The 21,749-nt window shown below is 40.7% G+C and overlaps 1 protein-coding gene across 6 annotated transcripts in view; it reads right to left on the reverse strand.

The window, feature by feature from the left end:
* Positions 1 to 21,749, reverse strand: part of banp (BTG3 associated nuclear protein) — a 258,865-nt gene that overhangs the window by 202,711 nt on the left and 34,405 nt on the right. For all 6 annotated transcript variants that reach the window (XM_087995834.1, XM_087995836.1, XM_043706808.2 and 3 more), the window contains exons 3-4: positions 5,042 to 5,148; positions 591 to 790 (exon numbers count right to left, since the gene is read on the reverse strand). In XM_087995834.1, coding sequence (XP_087851960.1) covers positions 591 to 790; positions 5,042 to 5,148 — 307 coding nt within the window. The remainder of the gene's footprint in view (positions 1 to 590; positions 791 to 5,041; positions 5,149 to 21,749) is intronic.

Raw genomic sequence — 21,749 nt, forward strand, 5'->3', positions numbered from 1 at the left:
TTAAACGTAAAGCCATTTTAGGTTGGTCAGCAAAATGTCAGTTTTGTGTAGAAACTCTCTGATCCAACAATCACCTAATCGAGTTGCAAAGAAAACCAAAACAAAAACACAAATTGCTGCAGAATTTCTACAGGACTGGCAGCGTCCATGCAGAGAAGGCAGAGTCTGGACCCAAAACCTTTACCCAAAAGGTGTCTTTGCAGCATGGATTCAGAATTTTAAAAACAACATAAATTCAGACTGTACTTGTTTTAATTAGTATACCAATTATCAATTTGCACAGTTGGTAATTACAGATACAGCAATGATATTCATCATACTAAAATGATAAGCTCATGATAACAAGCTTATCAGTATAACACAAGTAATGTCAGGAAAAGACAAAAAGATCACTCAAAGCTGTTGCACATATTCATCTTCATGTGTAGATTATAAAAACTCCTACCTTTCGAACTCATGTAGCAGTTTGTAACTATTTGAACTGCACCCTATACAACATTCTGTTACTCTAAATGAAAAATTCATATTTTTATGGCACACAAATTGCTTGCAACACATTTTTCCAAATGTTTCCAAAGCATGTGGCTTACCTGCGAACTTTATTCCATGTCTGTGTTGCACCCAGAGGAGATCCTGCCACCATAGGGACCTGGATAGGACTATTTTGTTTATTAAAAACCAAGTCTATTTTCTCTTCAATAGCTTTGCAAGTTGCTTCCACAGCCTGAATTTTGGCTTCAATACTATCAAGACGCAAACAAATGGCTTGATTAATGTCAAAGAGAATAGACTGTAAACAGAAAGGAGAAAAATAACCCATTACATTTGCCAGTAAAGTGATGTAAAAAAATTATAAATTTACAACTTGCAGTCTTGTTGAATGAATAAACATTTCAAATGCATCTGATATTGAACATATAAATGATTCAACTTTGGATCCTTGTCAAATCTTCAAATTCATAAGTATATTTGGATTTTATCCGTTCAATGACAATGAGTACCATGAATCAGCCTCTTTATTTACATGGACAAATCTCTTGCAAACTTTTATTCTAAGTTTAAATTCTAAGAATAGCTTCCAATTGAATATCGAATGCTAGACACAAATAATTGGCTCAAAGGAATATTTGAGAAGTTGGAAACCAAAATGTGATAGCAAGAACTGAAATCAAGTGTCATAAGGTAAAGAGAAAATGTGTAAATATTTGATGAAGACTTTACAAAATTATTTGCAATGTTTTTTATAGAATTTAAATCAGTAGTTTTAACAATGACCATAAGACATATGGAGCAGAAATAGGCCTTTCAGCCCATCCAATCAGCTCCACTATTCAATGACATGGCTCATCTGACAATCCTTCACTGGACTACGTTCAATGCCAGTACAGCTTTCCTTAGATAAAGGAGTTCAAAACTGTTCACAATATGGTTAGCACTGCAGTCTCACAGCGCCAGGCACCCGGGTTCGATTCCAGCCTTGGGCAACTGTCTGTGTGGAATGTGCATGCTCCCCCCGTGTCTGCGTGGGTTTCCTCCGGGTGCTCCGGTTTCCTGCCACAATCCAAAGATGTACAGGTCAGGTGGACTGGCCATGCTAAATTGCTCCATAGTGTCAGGTGCATTAGTCAGAGAGAAATGGATCTGGGTGGGTTACTCTTCGGAGAGTCGGTGTGGACTGGTGGGGCTAAATGGCCTGTTTCCACATTGTAGGGAATCTAATAAAAATCAAGAAATAAAAATATTCTAGCTGTGGTTTGACTAATGCTTCTACAGTTTTAGCAAAACCTCCCTCTTTTTATACTCCTTCCCCTCTGAAATAAAGGCCAACATTCCTTTTGCCTTCTGTGTTACAGGCTGAACTCTGATGCTATAAATTCTGTGATTTGTGGACAAGAACTTCCAAATCCCTTAGTTCTGCATCTTTCTGCAGTCATTCTCCATTTAAATATTCTTCTATTCTTCCTACCAAAATGCATCACCTCACATTTTCCCACATTATATTTCATTTTGCCTACTCACTTAACTTGCCTCTATCCATGTACTGACTCTTGAAACATCCTCGCCACTTGTTTTCTCATCTATTTTGTGTCATCCACAAACTTGGCATTAGTACATTCAAGTTTGTAATTTAAATCATTAATATATATTGTCTCTAATTATGGGTCCAGCATTGATCCCTGTGACTAGTTACAGTATGCCATCCTACCCCAACACTATTTTATTAGTTTGTCAATTCACTATCCAAATGTTATTCTATTGGATTAAAACATTAGTAAAGTCTGCCCAAATGGTTCATCATTCAAGTGTCATATAATTCTAAGTATGGCAAAAAGAAACATACACAATGGAGATTTTTTTTTCAATATGGAGACAGCACAACCATGAAGTTTCAAAATGCACTATTCAAAAATACATTACATCAGATGTTTCACCTAAATCACATAAATTTGGAATTACTTCCCCCAAAGCATTTTGGATGATGATGTGTTTTGAGAGAAAATGAACACAGCTTTTTTATATTATACACTTACAAGTGTACATATCCAGTGGATATGTCGCAACATTACCACCTAGTGGTTTAAATTAAGTATAAAGTTAAAAATCTCAACACCAGGTTATAGTCCAACAGGTTTAATTGGAAGCACACTAACTTTCGGAGTGCCGCTCCTTCATCAGGTGGTTGTGGAGGACACATTTGTTGAGCACAGAATTTATAGCAAAAGTTTACAGAGTGATGCAACTGAAATTATACATTGAAAATACCTTGATTGACTGAACAGATTTTTGCTATAAATTCTGTGCCTTACAATTGTGTCCTTCTCAACCACCTGTTGAAGGAGCGGCGCTCCGAAAGCTAGTGTGCTTCCAATTAAACCTGTTGGACTATAACTTGGTGTTGTGTGATTTTTAACTTTGTACACCCCAGTCCAACGCCAACATCTCCAAATCATAAATTAAGTGTGGCACCAGCATTGAAATCAATGATCAATATTTGATGGCAAAGTAATGTGCAGTTCTTGACACTTGCCAGTTTTAGAACACAAAAATACTCAGCTATTATGGCAAAGAAGAGATAACGTAAGTAATGTAAATCATCAGAAATTACTAGGCGCCAATCCATCATTTGCTTTGCAAAACTAGAACCTTGCTGTGAACCTTCACCAGAGTTTCATAACATTACAAATTTGTATGGAGTATGAAGTAAACTTGCCATAAGAAATTATATTAAGTTTTTAAACAACACACAAGATTTACATTCCTAGACTATCATTCAGTGGTGAAGATCCAGAGAGATGATAGCCTAGTGATATTATCGCTTGAACATTAATCCAGAGACACTGATCTTGCGACCTGGATTTGAATCCTGCCATGGTAGATGATGAAATTTGAATTCAAAAATATCTGGAATTAGGAGTCTAATGAAGTCCATTAAATCATTGTCAATTGTCAGGAAAAACCTCTCTGGTTCATTAATGTCCTTCACAGAAGGAAACTGCCATCCTTACCTGGTCTAGCTACACATGCCCCCTTGGGCAATTACGGATGGATAATAAATTTCAAAAATTTATTACCCAGAAATGCCCATATCCCATGAATTAATAAATATTTTTTTAAAAAAACAAAACAAATGAATTTCTGGAGCTGCAAGAAATAATGAAACGTTCCTAGACAAGGTTTACATTATTTCTTACTTCTCTTTTGGCACTTTATCTCTCTGGATTTATCGACTTGATCTTTCCATCTTTTTGTTGTTTCCTTTACACAACTTAACACTCTTGCAACTTATTTCCTCCACCTGTCATTCACTAAAATCTCAGGTGCCTTATCATCATTGCACCATTCTATTAATTCACACAAAAAGTTTGAGCTGAAGAATGAGGAAATAAATGTGGAATGAGGAATTAAAGTGACAAGCTTCAAATATACCAATCCAGCAAATTCTACCTCAGTGAAACATTACAAAAACAATGGATTTCATGAGTCATGGTTCAGTGATAGTTTTCCCATCTGAACCAAAATGTTGTGGAGACTCAGAACTCACTTCAGAGATTTGATTACACAATTGAGTGGGTGCTTTGCAGTTCAAGGTAGCTAAAGGTACCATCTCCTGAGTTCCCAAATATTTGCCATTCCGCACTGGACAGAATCCAGATGTCTGCCAATGGGTCAAAGCATATTAACAGTATATTCATTGTCCTGAAAACAAACCTTCCAGCTCAGCGAGCAAACCTGCATCCAAATATAAAATTATTTAGTGTTCTTATGATGCATTGGTAGTGTCCCTACCTCTCAGTCAGGATGCCTGAGTTCATATTCACTTGCTCCAGGTGTGTAACATCCCTGAACAGGTTGATTAGAAAATATTATAAAGATGACTTATAGGACCGTTGGTTAATGAAGAGGTAGACACTTGTATTATTACATTGTTTAATTAAATCTAGTATTAGCATCTCATTTCCAACTTTGGTAACTTTGAGAAATTAAGCAACTACCCAAAACAGCTTTGACGATAATTTGCAAAGAGCATTAACCCTATATTTTTGACCTAGTTATTTGTGGTCTGTCACAGAAATTAACATAACTCAAACTAAAGTTATGCTGTTCCTTTTTAATAGAATTTAATATTTTCATGCAATTGCAAAATGCAGACTTCTGTCTGTGATAAAGCATAATTCTGTATTGCATCTGGGTCATCAGTGTATTTAGAAATATAGGTTGAATATTTCCACACGAGGAAGAAAGGAAAATGGCAAGGCATAACCAGAGGTCACACTGTGTAGCTCTAGAGAGAATGACATGCAAGCCAAGAGTTGGGTGACTTACGTTATTTGACAATTTAATTCCAAATCAGTTTTTAACTTTTTACAGACATCGAAGTGCAGAGATAAGTCATGTTCAAAGGATTCAGGTACAAAACCGACAAAATGCAATACTCCATCAACCTATTTTGCCATAAATTTGAGAAGTATTAAGCAATGACACTGATACATTACCTCGTAAAATCTTCATCTGACAAAAATACACACTCCTTCAAATTTACCTTTACTGTAGAATCTTGCATTGGCTGCCCATTTGAAATGTCTACTCGTTGACGTTTTAAAACTGGTTGTTCAATCCCATCCTCAGACTGATGATTCTCCAAAACTCCTGAAACAGATGGAATAAGTAACGAATGCAAATTATTTTACATGTACAAAGGCTTTCTGGGTTTCTTTGTCTTAGAGACACATTGAAACAATGAGTAGTAGGTCATTGAGCCCTATCTCACTGCTGATCTCCTATCTCAGTGCCATTTCCTGCTCTCTCTCCATCTTCTTTGATGTCTTTAATAACTAAAAATGGATCAATCTCTTCTTGAATATACGCAATGACCCAACCTCCACAACCTTCTATGGTAGCAAATTCCACATGTTGACGACTGTCAGTGATGAAATGTTTCCTCAACTCAGTTCTAAAAGGCCTAAACAATATTCTGAGACTGTAACCCCTGGTTTTAGACTCCCCAGCCAGAAGAACCATCCTCCCTGCATATACTCTGTCTAGCCCTGTTTAAATTATATATTGTCAGTATCTGCAAGGGCGCCATTCCCAAGAACCTCTATGGATGATGAAATTTGCAAGTGCAGTGTTTATTAAAAAGCGGTTTAAATTGTTACAAAATATTGCAGATAAGCAATTTTTGTCTGTAGCTGTTGATTTTTGTTGGGTTTTTTTTCTGCAGGGATAGGTGACACAGGTGGCCCAGTGGTTAGCACTGCTGCCTCACAGCACCAGGGACCCAGGTTCGATTCCAGCCTCAGGCGACTGTCTGTGTGGAGTATGTGCATTCACTCAGTGTCTGCATGGGTTTCCTCTGGGTACTCCGGTTTCCTCCCACAGTCCAAAGATGTGCCGGTTAGGTGAACTGGCCATGCTAAATTGCCCATAGTGTTTCAGGATTTGTAGATTAGCTGCATTAATCAGAAGACAGGTAAAAGTAATAGGGTAGGGGTCTTGGTCTGGGTGGATACTCTTCGAAGGGTTGCTGTGGACTTGTTGGGCCAGTGTGGACTTTTCGGGCCAAACTAGCCTGTTTCCACACTGCAGGGATTCTATGAATTCACAATTTGTGATTGCGCAGAGGATTCACTGTATGTTTCAATCAGATCCTGTTTCATTCTGCTAAACCTGAGTGAATGCAAGTCCAGTTGAACCAATCTATCATACAACAGGTCCTGTTAATCCCAATATCAACCTTGTGAAGCTTCACTATACTCCCTCTACGCCAAATATATCCTCTCTTAGGTAGGGAGATCAAAACTGTCCACAATACTCCAATTACATTCTTAACTGATATTTCAATGACCACTGTGGAGCTCTAAGCACGATTTAACAACTGTGCTCTCTTTCTAACTGGCCCCACTATCACAATCCCATCAGCATTGTTTTACTAAATGCTAAATGAACAATGATAAGATGATATAAAAACAGAAATTACTAGAAAAGCCCAGCAGATCTAGCAGCATCTGTGGAGAGAATTCAGAGTTAATATTTTGGGTTGATTCACCCTTCCACAAAACTTCAGTTCTGCTAGGCCTTTTGAGCTTTTCCAGCAATTTGTTTTTGTTTATTGTGGTCTGGAAACTGATAGCAAGAAAAACTCCTAAAAACTGCCGATTTTACAAAGCAAGTTCTGCAAGCTCTGTCCTCAAAATAAAACCCCTACCAAAAAGTCAACATTTTAGTAATACAAAAATGATTATTATTGCTCTCCTTGTAATTGGAAAACATATTTGCAGAGGCCAATGATTGTAACATACTCGCAATGGGTCTTTCATCAATTGTATGAAAATTATGCAAAACCACTGGTATGAAAGATGTGTAATTTACATTTGTAAATTTTAATATTAGTTATTTATATGTTTGGACATTGACTTCGTGGCATGTCGGTATTCGCTTGTGTGTGGGCAGTGTTTTAATGATTAACTTGTCAATATTTCTGGAACCATGGATTCTTTTCCAACCACTGTAAGAGATTGCGCTCTGGGGTGATAATGTGGATTTGGTGTCAACGTGAGTGTTTTACAACTAGATAAATATTGAAAAGTAAATATTAAAGTAAATATTAACTCACTTTCGATCTAGAAGAAGGAGGTTTTTAACCCTGATTGAAGTTGAACATGTGAAACAGGTTCTACTAGACACAGAGTCTAGAGCAGACGAATAAGGAAATAAATTACCTCAATGTAACAGTTTAGCACCAGACCAGAACTGTTTGGTTAGAATCCTGAAGAGATTATCCAAAACTGAGTAAGTTCAGGCTAAGTCACACAACTACTCAAGGAAGTAGCTATCAAACTCTCAAGACCACGACATGAAATAAACACTTCAGTGAAACTTAAAATATAAGCCATAACTATTCATTTAACCTGGGGCAGTGTTTGTAGACGAATAAGATGGTGTTATTTTCTGGGTCTGTAGATTGTGAAGGAGCAAAAATGGCCTTTAATAGAGTGATATGTACTTCTTGTCAGATGTATGAGTTTAAAAAGAGTTTAAGGGTTACTGTGGATTATGCCTGCCATAAATGCTGCTGTCTGCGAATCTTATCAGATCAAATGGATTGGTTGGAGAGACAGTTAGAACCAATGAGGAATTTGCAATAGCAACAGTATATGGTGGATGGCAATTATAGGAAGTTGGGGGGGGGAGGTCTCAGATACAGTCACATAAATGGGTTAACTCCAGGAAAGGTAAGAGAAGTAGGCAGCTAGTGCAGGAGTCTTTTGTGGATATACCCATTTCAAACAGGTATGCTGTTTTGGAAAATGTAGGGGATAATGGATTCTCAGGGGAGCGTAGCACGAACAGCCAAGTTTCTGGTATGGAGACTGGCTCTAATGCAACGAGGGATACGTCGGGTTCCAAGAGATCAATTGTGTTAGGGGATTCTCTAGTTCGAGGTAGAGACAGACGTTTCTGTGGCCAGCAGCGAAAAAGCAGAATGGTGTGTTGCTTTCCTGGTGCCAGGATCAAGGATATCTCAGAAAGGGTGCAGAATGTTCTCAAGGGGGAGAGGGGCAGCAAGACGTCATTGTCCACATTGGAACCAACGACATAGGAAGGGAAAAGGTTGAGATTCTGAAGGGAGATTAGAGAGTTAGGCAGAAATTTAAAAACAAGGTCCTCGAGAGTAGTAATATCTGGATTACTCCCAGTGCTACGAGCTAGTGAGGGCAGGAATAGGAGGATAGAGCAGATGAATGCATGGCTGAGGAGCTGGTGTATGGGAGAAGGATTCACATTTTTGGATCATTGAAGTAGAAGTGACCTGTGCAAGAAGGATGGATTGCACCTAAATTGGAAGGGGACTAATATACTGGCAGGGAGATTTGGTAGAGCTGCCCGGGAGTAAGGGGGTGGGGGAGGGACCCAGGGAGACAGTGAGGAAAGAGATCAATCTGAGACTGGTACAGTTCAGAACAGAGGTAAGTCAAACAGTCAGGGCAGGCAGGGACAAGGTAGGACTAATAAATTAAACTGCATTTATTTCAATGTAAGGGGCCAAACAGGGAAGGCAGATGAACTCAGGGCATGGTTAGGATCATGGGACTGGGATATCATAGAAATTACAGAAACATGGCTCAGAGGTGGGCAGGACTGGCAACTTAATGTTCCAGGATACAAATGCTACATGAAGGATAGAAAGGGAGGCAAGAGAGGAGGGGGTGGCATTTTTGATAAGGGATAGCATTACAACTGTGCTGAGGGAGGATATTCCCAGAAATATATCCAGGCAAGTTATTTGGGTGGAGTTGAGAAATAAGAAAGGGATGATCACCATATTGGGACTGTATTATAGACACCCTAATAATCAGATGGAAATTGAGAAACAAACTTGTAAGGAGATCTCAGCTATCTGTAAGAAAAATAGGGTGGTTATGGTAGGGGATTTTAACTTTCCAAACATAGACTGGGACTGCCATAGTGTTAAGGGTTTAGATGGAGAGGAATTTGTTAAGTGCGTACAAGACAATTTTCTGATTCAGGATGTAGATGTACCTACTAGAGAAGATGCAAAACTTGACTTACTCTTGGGAAATAAGGCAGGGCAGGTGACTGAGGTGTCAGTGGGGGAGAACTTTGGGACCAGCGACCATAATTCTATTAGACTTAAAATAATGATGGAAAAGGATAGACCAGATCTAAAAGTTGAAGTTCTAAATTGAAGAAAGGCCAATTTTGACGGTATTACGCAAGAACTTTCGAAAGCTGATTGGGGACACATGTTCGCAGGTAAAGGAACAGTTGGAAAATGGGAAGCATTCAGAAATGAGATAACGAGAATCCAGAGAAATTACACTCCTGTTCGGGTGAAAGGAAAGGCTGGTAGGTATAAGGAATGCTGGATGACGAAAGAAACTGAGGGCTTGGTTAAGAAAAAGAAGGAAGCATATGTAAGGTATAGAAAGAATAGATCGAGGGAATCCTTAGAAGTAGGAAGTAGGAGTTTACTTAAGAGGGAAATCAGGAGGGCAAAAAGGGGACATGAAATAGCTTTGGCAAATAGAATTAAGGGGAATCCAAAGAATTTTGCCTGACATCAGTGGTAGGCAAGTTGTTGAAAGGAATCCTGAGGGACAGGATGTACATGTATTTGGAAAGGCAAGGACTGATCAGGGATCGTCAACATGGCTTTGTGCATGGGAAATCATGTCTCACAAACTTGATTGAGTTTTATGAAGAAGTAACAAAGAAGACTGATGAGGGCAGAGCAGTAGATGTGATCTATCTGGACTTCAGTAAGGCATTCGACAAGGTTCCCCATGGGAGACTGATTAGCAAGGTTAGATCTCATGGACTACAGGGAGAACGAGCCATTTGGATACAGAACTGGATCAAAGGTAGAAGACAGAGGGTGGTGGTGGAGGTTGTTTTTCAGACTGGAGGCCTGTGACCAGTGGAGTGCCACAAGGATTGTGCTGGGTACCTCTACTTATTGTCATTTATATAAATGATTTGGATGTGAGCATAAGAGATGCAGTTAGTAAGATTGCAGATGATACCAAAATTGGAGGCATATGGACAGCGAAGAGGGTTACCTCAGATTACAACAGGATCTTGACCAGATGGGCCAATGGACTGAGAAGTGGCAGATGGAGTTTAATTCAGATAAATGAGAGGTGCTGCGTTTTGGGAAAACAAATCTTAGCAGGATTTATACACTTAATGGTAAGGTCCTAGGGAGTGTTGCTGAACAAAGAGACCTTGGAGTGCAGGTTCATAGCTCCTTGAAAGTGGAATCGCAAATAAATAGGATAGTGAAGGTGGTGTTTGGTATGCTTTCCTTTATTGGTCAGAGTATTGAGTATAGGAGTTGGGAGGTCATGTTGCGGCTGTACAGGACATTGGTTAGGCCACTGTTGGAATATTGCATGCAATTCTGGTCTCCTTCCTATCGGAAAGCTCTTGCGAAACTTGAAGGGTTCAGACAAGATTTACAAGGATATTGCCAGGGATGGAGGATTTGAGCTATAGAGAGAGGCTGAACAGGCTGGGGCTGTTTTCCCTGGAGCATCGGAGGCTGACGGGTGACCTTATGGAGGTTTACAAAATTATGAGGGGCATGGATAGGGTAAATAGACAAAGTCTTTTCCCTGGGGTCAGGGAGTCCAGAACTAGAGGGCATAGGTTTAAGGTGAGAGGGGAAAGATATAAAAGAGACTTAAGGGGCAACTTTTTCACGCAGAGGGTGGTACGTGTATGGAATGAGTTGCCAGAGGAAGTGGTGGAGGCTGGTACAATTGCAACATTTAAGAAGCATTTGGATGGGTAAATGAATAGGAATGGTTTGGAGGGATATGGGCCGGGTGCTGGCAGGTGGGACTAGATTGGGTTGGGATATCTGGTCGGCATGGACGAGTTGGACCGAAGGATCTGTTTCCATGCTGTACATCTCAATGACATTATTACTCTAGTGTACTGATAAATGAAATACATCAACCATAAATATTCAACATTTTATTTCCATGAAAAACATTACAAGAAAAAGATTCTGGAAAATTTAAACGTACAAAGCTTATTTATAGAGTAATATATACAAATTCATGAAATACATCGACCATAAATATTCAACATTTTATTTCCATAAAAAATGTTTCAATAAAAACATTCGGTAAAACTTAAACATACACAGCTTCAGCACTATGGCAGGCGGCGGTTTAAAACACTTCTTCAAGTGTCATCTATCTCATTAACATAGGTTTCTGTCTAAGCAATCTCTCTTTAATTGAGTAAATTGCCACAGTCTCTTGCTCACCGATAAATGAACGTTGTTCAAGGCTGGCAATTAACCGATCACACATTTTCACCATATCGTCAATGGGGACTTTTTCAACTGTGTTCGCTAACTCATCATCATCACTACAATCCTCACATTAATCTGTACATGAACCCGTATTTAAAACCATTGCAGCAATGCTCTCATCGCTCAAGGAATGCACGACAGGCACATCATTGTCAATGTTCAGCATTTCTTTGATGTCAGCTTCATGTAATTTATTTACACTTTCATCCAATAAATTCTGTGCGTAAGTAACAAGGCTTGCTATAATCTTTTTCTCTTCAATGAAATGAAATCCTTCAAACTCTTCATCTGCAGGTTCATTTACAAGAAACATCGTTGTCGGCCAGAGTCTGTGCCATAGATTTGTTAATGTTGCTTTATCAACATTATTCCAAGCATTAGCAACTGCATAAATGGTATCCTTAAGACTAAACTCTTTCCGGAAGTCTTGAATTCCTACCTCTCTGTTGACTGCAGCAAGGATTTTTTTTTTAAAAAAAAAGTCTTTATACTAGCTCTTCATGGAGCGTAAAATTCTTTGGTCACAAAGCTGTAATACCGTTGTCACATTTGGGGGCAAGTAAATGCCAAAAATATCACTGTTCGGCAGGGGGATGTGTGGAGCAGTTGCCCAGGAACAAATAAAATTTTACAGTTTTCTTCCAGTCCAGCTTGTCTGCAATGAGCTGGTGCCGCTGGTACAAAGTGTTTACTGAACCACTCGGAAAGTATTTCTCTGGTTACCCATGCTTTCTTATTTGCATAATAATGCACAGGCAAATTGCGTACACCTTAAAGACATCTTGGATGTTTGCTTTTCCCAATCACTGCCAATTTCACCTTGTGTGTGTGCCTGCAGCATTGACACAATCAAGAATAGTTAATCTGTCCTTAGTTTCCTTAAAACCTGTTGATGCTCTCGTATTAGCTGTTGCTAATATTTTTCTTGGGACATAGTGTCAGTAGAGAGGCGTTTCATCAGCATTGTAAATTTGTTCAAGACTAAGGCTTTCGTCAGATATCAGCTTGGTAAATTCACCAACATAATTTTAACTTGTTTCAGCAGAAGCCTTTTTGCCACAGATTTTCAGGTATTTCACACCATTACGCTTCTTGAATTTCTGCAGCCAACCTTCTGAATATTGACATTCGCCTTTAATGTCCAGTTCATTACAATATTTTCTAGCTTGTTTCATGACCATCAAACCAGTCAGTGGCATATATTCACTTCTTCATTGTCTGATCCACTCCATCAACACACGGTTAAGATCTTTATTTTTTGCCCTATGCAGTATTTTCCTATTTTTCATTAGTTGATGGTCATCACTGTCATCATAAAACTTCAGTGACTTGTTTTTCTGTTTCTTCAAATCATAGACAGTGGTAGTTCCAACAGCATATTCTTCAGTAAGACGCCACACAACCACACCACAATCAAGCTTCTGCAAAAACTCTACTCTCTGCATTATTGATAATGACAGATGCTTCCTTTTCTTTATATTATTGTTAGCCATAGATGTACCTGTACCTCTTTTTGACATTTTCACTCTAAAATTAAACAATTTAGCACAGTAAATACAACACACAACTGACTCCTCCGAGTGCCGGGCCATGCCACCACGTGGGTCGAGTGGGTGCAGCCTTCGCCCGCCAAGAAAACCCCGTGATGTTATGCAGACAAGACGGACGCTGCACGCTCTATGAAAACCTTTGGTTTTCGGAGGTTTTCAGTTTTTGGATGCTCAGAAAAAGGATACGTGCCTGTACTTGTATTCTAATCCAATTTTTAACAAGGAAGGAGGGGTTACAACCCCGAGATATGCACTTTTGTGATTGCTCCTCAACTTCTAGGATTCTAAGTTCATAAGTGTTTATTAACTGAAGGACATATCGAGTAGATGTCACATGAAGAATTTTTGCACAGCATGTACTTCTTACTTTTAATTTAGCTTTCCATGTCATATGCATCATTTAAGGATTCAAACAGCGTACTTTTCAATTCTAGCCTTTTTTATAAAATCTGACATTTCCAGAAGTGTAATTACATAGGATAAGCTAACCCCTTTACTTCAACAATAATACATGAGTTTCACAGGTCACAGATGCAGCAAGTTTTTTTTAAATTGACAGACACCTCTCTCTGGCATGAAACTTTAAAATAACATCAGTGACTCGGCAAGATGGCGGCAATTCTGTAGAACTGCTGTGGACAGCTCTGCCTAACAGCCAAGGTATACCGGTGTTTTTTTGCCACCCTGGTCAACTTATGTGGTGGAAATATTAGTTTAAAACCTTACAGAACACATATTTGTTAATATTTGGGAATGGGAAGGATGCCAAAGGGAAAAAGGAGCAAGTAAACAGCAGCATGGAGGACACTCCCCTGCAGCACCTACAACACCAGAGACTGCAGCAGCAGCAGCCTCTCCTGAAACCCCCAGGGACCTGACAGACTCTCAAGAATTTGCTGCGGCGGTGGAGAGACTTACCTTGAAAGTTGCGGCTATGATTGAGGAAATCCGTGGGGAGATTCGTGCCCAGATCCAACCCATTGCATCCATGCTGCAAAAGCACAAGCAGGAGATCTAGGGCCTCGGGGAGAGGCTGGAGGAGATGGAGGGTCGAACTAAGGCCTCGGAAGCTGCAATGGAGTTCTCATCCAGTCGGATCCAGGTGCTGGAGCGAGAGGTGCAGGCCTTGCGAAACCATATCAACGACCTCAAAAATTGTCGGGCTCCCTGAAGGTGAGCAGCCAAGTCAGCTTCTTTGAAAACTGGCTGCTGAAACTTTTGGGCCTTCACATAGAGTCCAGTAGGCTTCAGATTGAAAGGGCGTATTGGGTTACAGTGCACAGGTCAGGGCTGGTGCAGCGTCTCCACCCAGTCCGAGTGCACTTCCACTCATATAAGGACAAGCAAAAAGCTTCCAGATCCCTGAGAAAAGATCCGCAAGCACTGCTTTAAAAGGGGTCAAAAATCATGTTTTTCCAGGATTTTTCAGCAGCTGTAATCTGAAAGAGGTAGTCCTTCGATGAAGTTAAAAAGAGGCTGAGGAACCGGGGCATCCAGTACTCCATGAGATACCCCGCAGTACTTCGTTTCAGCCACGAGGACTCAGTTTATACATTTGACTCGGCTGATAAGGCTAAAAACTTTGTGGACACTTTAAAATAAATGGATTGGCCTGAAGAATATGCTTAATGTTTGTTCTCTTTTCTATTTTTCCCCATGTTTTCCCTTCCTTTTTTATTATTCCTTTCTTTCTCCCTAATAATTTCCTTTTTGGAAAGGGGGAAAAAGACTTTGGAATAAGTTGTTCCTTTTTTTAATAACTGGATTTTCTGATGGGAAATTTTGTGGATGTTCTTTGTTGTCTCTCTCCCTTTTTTTGTTTGTTCTGCTTCTCTTTTAGTCACAACCAGGGGTGACATAAAGCCAGGGATGGGTGGAGTGCTCATCCTGACTTTGTCTTTTTTTCTGTTGATTTAAGGATCATCTCCTTGTTTTTTCTTCTGGCCTAAGGCTGGGGCACAGTCCAGGTTTGAAGGAGCTATGAAGGAGGGGATGGGTAGGGTGAGTGCCCCCTATGGGCAAGGGGAAGAGTCTACCATTCAAGGTTCTATAGTTGGTTTTCTTTGCAGTTTTTTTGGAAGTAATAGTTATTTATAGTTATGATGGAGTCGTTTTTGTATGTATAGTTTTTCGATTCTATGAGTCTTTATTTACTTAAGCTTGGTGTCTTGTAAGCAGGGTTCTCCCTCCGAGGGGTTCAAGGGTGTCTGAAAGGGGTTATGGCTAAGTGTCTTATTAAATGGTGCACCTGGAACATTAAGGGAAGTAATTGGCCTATTAAAAGGAAAAGTGCTTTCTAGCCTTAAGAGGGAAAGGGTTGATATCGCTTTGTTGCAGGAAACCCATCTTGATGATGGGGAACACCTGAAATTACAACAGGGGGGTTATGACCGGGTATTCTTTTCATCCTTTACTATTAAAAGTGGGGGAGTAGTGGTACTTATCCAGAAAAATCTTCCGTTCACATTATTAGAGCAGGTGAAAGATGAGCAGGGATGGTTTGTGATACTTAAAGCCCTGATACATGGGGAGGAATATGGCATTTTAACGTCTACTGTCCTGCGGCGCATCTCCTCAAATTTTTGACTAGTACTTTCTCTAAGTTGAGTGCTTTTGGAACACGACACATTATTATGGGGGGGGGGGATTTAATTGCCTTTTGGATCCGACAGTGGACAGGATGCCTTGTGGGCCCTCAACTATTTCTTCACAGGCCAAGCAAGTGGTTGACTTATGCGAGGAGTTGGGGCTGGTGGATATTTGGAGATGTCTTCACCCTACCGGCAGGGACTTCACCTTTTTTTTCAAACCCACATAAATGTCACATGAGGATTGACCTCTTTCTGGCTCCCTCGGCCCTTCTGGATTCGATTATGAGTTGTAAAATTGGGAATATAGCTACCTCTGATCACGCGGCAGTATATTTGGAGGTTAAGGCCAAGAGTGAAGGGCTAGGTTTGTGGCACTGGCATTTGGACCCTTGTCTCCTTAAGGATTCCAAATTTGTGGAATACTTTTTGAAGGAGTTTCAGGAATTCTTGACTATCCACACAGGCACGGCTAGTAGTTCGCCCATGCTAATGGGAGACTGCTACGACCTTCACTTTGGGATTAGCTATTTCCTATTCAGCTGGCCGGAAACGACAGAAGGAGGAACAGCAGCGTCTACTTGAGACACGGTTGAAAGCTGCGGAGGCAGCACATTTTGTGCGGCCTTCGGTGACTAAGCTACAGTGGATCATGGCCCTTCGGGCTGCTTTGAATTCAATACTGACACAAACGCAAAGAAAGAACTTGCTTTTGCTAGACAGAGGCTGTTCGAATATGGGGATAGGCTAGGGAAGTATTTAGCATTCCTGACGAGGAAAAAGCGTGCTCCCCAATCCATCACTGCAATCAGAGACAGCGCTGGGGTCCTTACATACGATGCTAAAAAGATTAATGAGGCTTTTCGGAGATTTTACTCTGAATTGTATCGGTCTGAAGGTTGCGAAGACTGGAGTGCTAAAATGAAGACCTTTTTTAAGAACCTGGACCTCCCAGGGGTAACCTTGGAATGCCCTTAATGCCCCCTTGACAGTTCAGGAAATATAGGAGGCAGCTCGGCAACTTCAGAGTGGGAAAGCACCTGGCCGTGATGGTCTTCCTGGTGAGTTTAATAAGGAGTTTATAGGGATTCTGACAGGGCCAATGTTGGAGATGTACAATCACTCCTATATGGATGAACGCCTACCACCAGCTTTGAGAGAATCTAATATTTCCTTAATTCTTAAGAAGGGAAGGTTCCTGAGGATTGTGCCTCATACAGGCCCATCTCTCTATTAAATTCAGACTTCAAGATCCTGGCACTGAGATTGGAAAGGGTGTTGTCCCATATTATTAAAGAGGACCAGACAGGCTTTATTAGGGGCCGTAGGTCCTCTAATAATATTAGAAGGTTGCTGAATGCAGTCCAAGTTTGTAAGCAACCATCGATTCAGGGGTTGGTGATTTCCTTAGATGCAGAGAAAGCATTTGAACGGGTGGAATGGCCATATCTTTTTTATGTCTTACAACAATTCCGGTTGGGTGGAGTCTTTGCTAGGTAGGTGGAGGTTTTATATTGCCACCCTCTGGCCACGGTGATTACCAACGGGGTGAAGTCTGGGAATTTTACGATTGGTAGGGATAGTCGGCAAGGCTGCCCCCTCTCACCGTTGTTGTTTACGTTGGTGATAGAGGTGCTGGCAGAGGTCATTTGTCAGAACGTCCACATAACCGCTCCGGAAGTGGGATCGAGGGCACACAAGATTACTCTGTACGCGGATGATGTCCTTCTGTTTTTCACGAATCTGATCACCTCCATACCCCATTTGATACAATGTATCATTTCATTTTGGGCTATTTCAGGATGTAAGATTAACTTTGCAAAATCGGAGGCGATGCCTTTGGGGAACCTTAAGGATGTGCCAGAAGTTGAAGGTGGCTCTAAGTTCCATTTTAAGTGGTCACAGGCAGAGTTCCGGTACCTAGGCATTTTTATTACCCCCAAGTTTGATCTGTTATTTCGGACTAACTTTGCTCACCTGCTCGACAATATTAGGTGAGATCTCCAGAGATGGGAGACTCTTCCAATTTCATGGCTAGGCCGAATGTCTCTCATCAAGATGAATGTTCTTCCTCGTTTGCTTTATCCCATGCATATGCTCCCTATAATGTTTCCCAGGTCAATGCTGCGTAAGCTTATCGGGTGGTTTGGTTCCTTTGTCTGGCATCGTGGGCGGCCCCTCATCAAACTTACTAAATTGCAGTTGCCTCAAGGAAGGGGAGGAGTTGATTTCCCAGACATCAGAAGGTATCAATTGAGTTCCCTGCTGTCCTTTGTCTGCGACTGGGTAGGTAACGATCCAAACTCAATATGGCCGGACATTGAGGCCTCCCAGGCAAAGTGCCCTCTTATTAACCTATTGTTCATGGATAAGATGAAGACGGTTATGGACCACTGCCGGAACCCCATTGTCATTAGTACAATCAAAGCATGGAGGGCAATGCGTCAGAGTGAGAGTTGTTTATCCAAGACTTCGCCACTTACACTTATAGTTGGCATGCCCGGGTTCCGACCAGGGACGATGGACTCAGGGTTCAAACTATTGGCAGCGAGAGGAGTTTCTAGTTTGGGAAACTTGTTGAGGGGGAGGTTATGATGTCTTTTGAGCAACTGAGCCACAAATACGGGTTGCCCATCAGAGACCTTTTCCATTTTTTTCAGGTTAGGGATTTCATGCAGAAGAAGACTACGCCTCTCACTTAGCCTTATAAGCCTGATACAAAGAGGTTGTTGCTACGCTCCACAAGCACCCTTTCGCTTAGTGCCCTCTATCGCCTGCTGGGGAGCGGGGCCTGGCAGGATATTAACTGGTTATGAGAGGTCTGGGAGCAAGAGCTGGGAGTGGAGATCGCTTCTGAAACATGGGAGAATACTCGAAAGATCTCAATCTGTAACAGGACATGCGCTACGCAGTTAAAGGTTCTGCACAGGGCTCACTGGCACCAGACCATCTGGCGAAGTTTAAAAAAGGGGCATCTTCAGTGTCCCCCAAATGTATAATAAGTGTAGGTACTCTTACCCACTGCTTCTGGACATGCCACAGGCTGCGTGTTTATTGGAGCGGTGTGGTGGGAGAGATAGGGAGAGTATTGAGGACTGAAATCAAAGGAGACCCGATATCTCTCCTCTTAGGTCTACTGTATTTACCATCTTTAGATGGGCATGGGAAGAAACTATTTAATATTCTTGCATACTGTGCACAGAAGAATATTCTGATGAATTGGATGTCTGAAAACCCGCCGGGCTTGCTGGGATGGCAGAAATTAATTATGGAGCACATTCCATTGGACTTTTTCACAAACATGGTGCACCACACAAGACAACTTTTATAAGACATGGCAGCCCTACTTGAGTTATTTTGATATAGATTTATCAGTTATCTTAACCAGGGAATTTGTTTAACCAGATGATTAGATTTGTCAAGCCCTGGCGGGGGTCTCCCGAGTTAATACGGGTATGTATACAATGCTCCCGTACCTTTGTTTGGGAGCCTTGAGCATAGCTGTTCTATACTTTGTGTTTTTTTTTGCTTTTCTTTTTTTTGGTGTTGCTTTGCACAGTGTTAGGGTTTGCTTTGTATTATAAAGTAGGTTAGTAGTTAGTAGATAGTAGTTGTATTGTAATTTGTGTTTTTTTTCTTTTTATTATACTGATATTTGTGATTGATTGTTTTTTCAATAATTTTATATGTTTGTAAAGTTAAAAAAATTGCTAATAAATATATTTACAAATAAAAATCAGTATCTTGGAAGTTCTCACAATTTCTTAGATAAAAGTTCTTCTCACATAGCTGTTCTCGCTAGGCACCTGTAAGAAAGACAAGTTTTGTTTTCTTTTTGGCTGTAGGTGGGGGAATGCAAGTGTATTAAAGCATTTTACTAGTGCTCAATCTGGTTCTAAGGAAAGAAATGGGTCACATGGAAAAACATCACAAGGAAAAGATTTAGGAGACAGTGAAAATAGGTAAATCAAAATTGCCTTTAAAAAGGAGCAGAGTAGACAAACAGGAGACTAGATTATCACAGCAAGCCAGACAGCATCAAGAGGTGGAGAAGTCGACATTTCGGGTAGAGATCCTTCATTGCTGATGAAGAGTCTCGAACCGAAATGTCGACTTCTCCACCTCCTGATGCTGCCTGGCTTGCTGTGTTCTTCCAGCTGCCTGTTTGTCTACTTTGGATTCCAGCATCTGCAGTTTTTTTTGTATCTTTAAGATTGTTCAGATACAGTCAAGACACATTCTCTAAAGAATAGAACAAACAAAACCAGAATTCCCTGAATAACAAATGCGATGGTGTGACAAAATGTTAAATACACGTGCAAAAATACAAAGTTCAGAGGGGTAGTGAAAGAAAGCTAGAAGCTAAAAAGGTTCACAGAGAGAGTGACAGAAAATACCAACAATCAACATTTAAGAGGGTAACAATGAATAAATGTTTGTTTAAACATGTGGCTGATGAGAAATCAAAGAAAGATTTGCACATGGAACCAGATAATTAAGTTGAAATGCCAAATAAGTATTCTGCATCTGCTTTGGCAAGGAGCAAGACTCTCCCAAAGTCACAGCCAAGGAGGAGGATAGCTGAGACCCTGGATGGACTGGAAAATTAAAATTAATAAATTTGTTAATTAAAGAGGAGGTATGGAAAGGTTGGTTTACTTAAAGTCACCAAGATCAGATCAGATACATAATACCTTTCCATGGATTGCCACCTTGCTGCAGTGGAGAGGCTCGAGCATTCTTTTGATCTTTAGAGTGTTGCCAACAGGACTTCTGGCAGGGCCACCCATGATGGTAAGGTTACAGGAGAGGAACCAGACAAAGTGCAATCCAATGGCTGCAATGGCAAATGGAGGATGCAAAAGCAGGGAGATCTATCTCCTGTCAAGGACTACACATCTGCTGATGTGCAACAGCATTTGCACGGTCAAAAGACATCCCGCACAAAAGATACCGAGGACAGTTTTGAGATATCTGGAAGTCCCTATCTTCAGACAGATACTTAGGAAATAGAATTTGACTCAGTCATTTCAATCTTGCAATAGAAACAGAAAAGCATTTTAGCAGCTTTCCTCACAACTGAGCAGCCTTCTCAGGATCCACTCTGCTTTCCCTATGTAGGGTGAGGGCTGGAAAGGTTATCCTAAAAATAGCCTGTTCCATCACCAACTTGACTGGAAAACCACATTCAGCAGGCTCATCTAGCTGCACTCTGAAAACAAAAATGATTCTCAATCTCAGGATCTAGAATATACAAACTCTCAGATACTGGGCAAAACAATCATTCAGAATGAACTGCCCTTGTTTCCTGTAAAATGAGGCACTTCAACATTGCTGCCATGCAGGAAGCCCAAAAAGCAGGTGATGGGCAGCTGAGGAAAGAAAGTGGTGGTTGCATCTTCTGTTGGAGAGGAAACCCCAAGGATTGACCACAGAATTGCATGCACCATCAAGAATGAACTCATTAGCATATCAGAGCTCACTGTTGGCATCAATCGCTTCATGACTTTCTGTCTGCAACTTTCCAAGAATCAGCAGGCAACAATCATGAATGCCCCAACCCTTCATGCTATTTATGAACGCAAAGAAGTGTGCTACTTCATTCTGGACACCATACTCTCTAACATCCCTAAGGAACATTAAAATTATCCTCCTTGGTGACTTCAACACCAGAAAGAGCTCCCAACTCTAGAAGGGAACCACTAGAAAAGGAAGGAATCAGGAATTGCAAATTCAATGGATTTCTCCTGCTTGCCAAATATTCAAAAAACCATCACCATTACACTGTTGCACTAAAAAGACTGTTTTGGATTTCTTGGAGGCATTCATGTTCAAAGGACTGGCATATGATAAACTACGTTACTATTAAATTCAGAGCCCAAAACGATGTCTTCATTATTAAAGCTATGAACAGTGCAGACAAATGCGAGATGGACCACCAACTCATCTGCTCCTAAATGTCCATTAAATGCCACCAGAAGCAGCTAACATGAAGAAACAAGTCAGAAAAGAGATGAACATTGAGCAACTTCAAGAGCCATGCAGACTAGCAAAATTCCAACCATGTCTTCACCAAAATCTCCAAAGCATTATGTAATGGAGTGGAGAAAGTCTGGAAAGAGCTGAAGACAGCCATTAATCGTGCTGTCAAACAAAAACAGCTACAAAGACCAGGAAACACAGACTTGTTTGACAAGAATGACGTTGTCATCCAAAACATAACTGACAAGAGGGGGAAAGCTCTCCATGCCTGGAAAAATGATT

This window comes from Chiloscyllium plagiosum, unplaced genomic scaffold (genome assembly GCF_037043375.1).
Source record: "Chiloscyllium plagiosum isolate Xiang-an unplaced genomic scaffold, Cpla_swu_hap1 HiC_scaffold_17, whole genome shotgun sequence".
NCBI lineage: Eukaryota > Metazoa > Chordata > Chondrichthyes > Orectolobiformes > Hemiscylliidae > Chiloscyllium > Chiloscyllium plagiosum.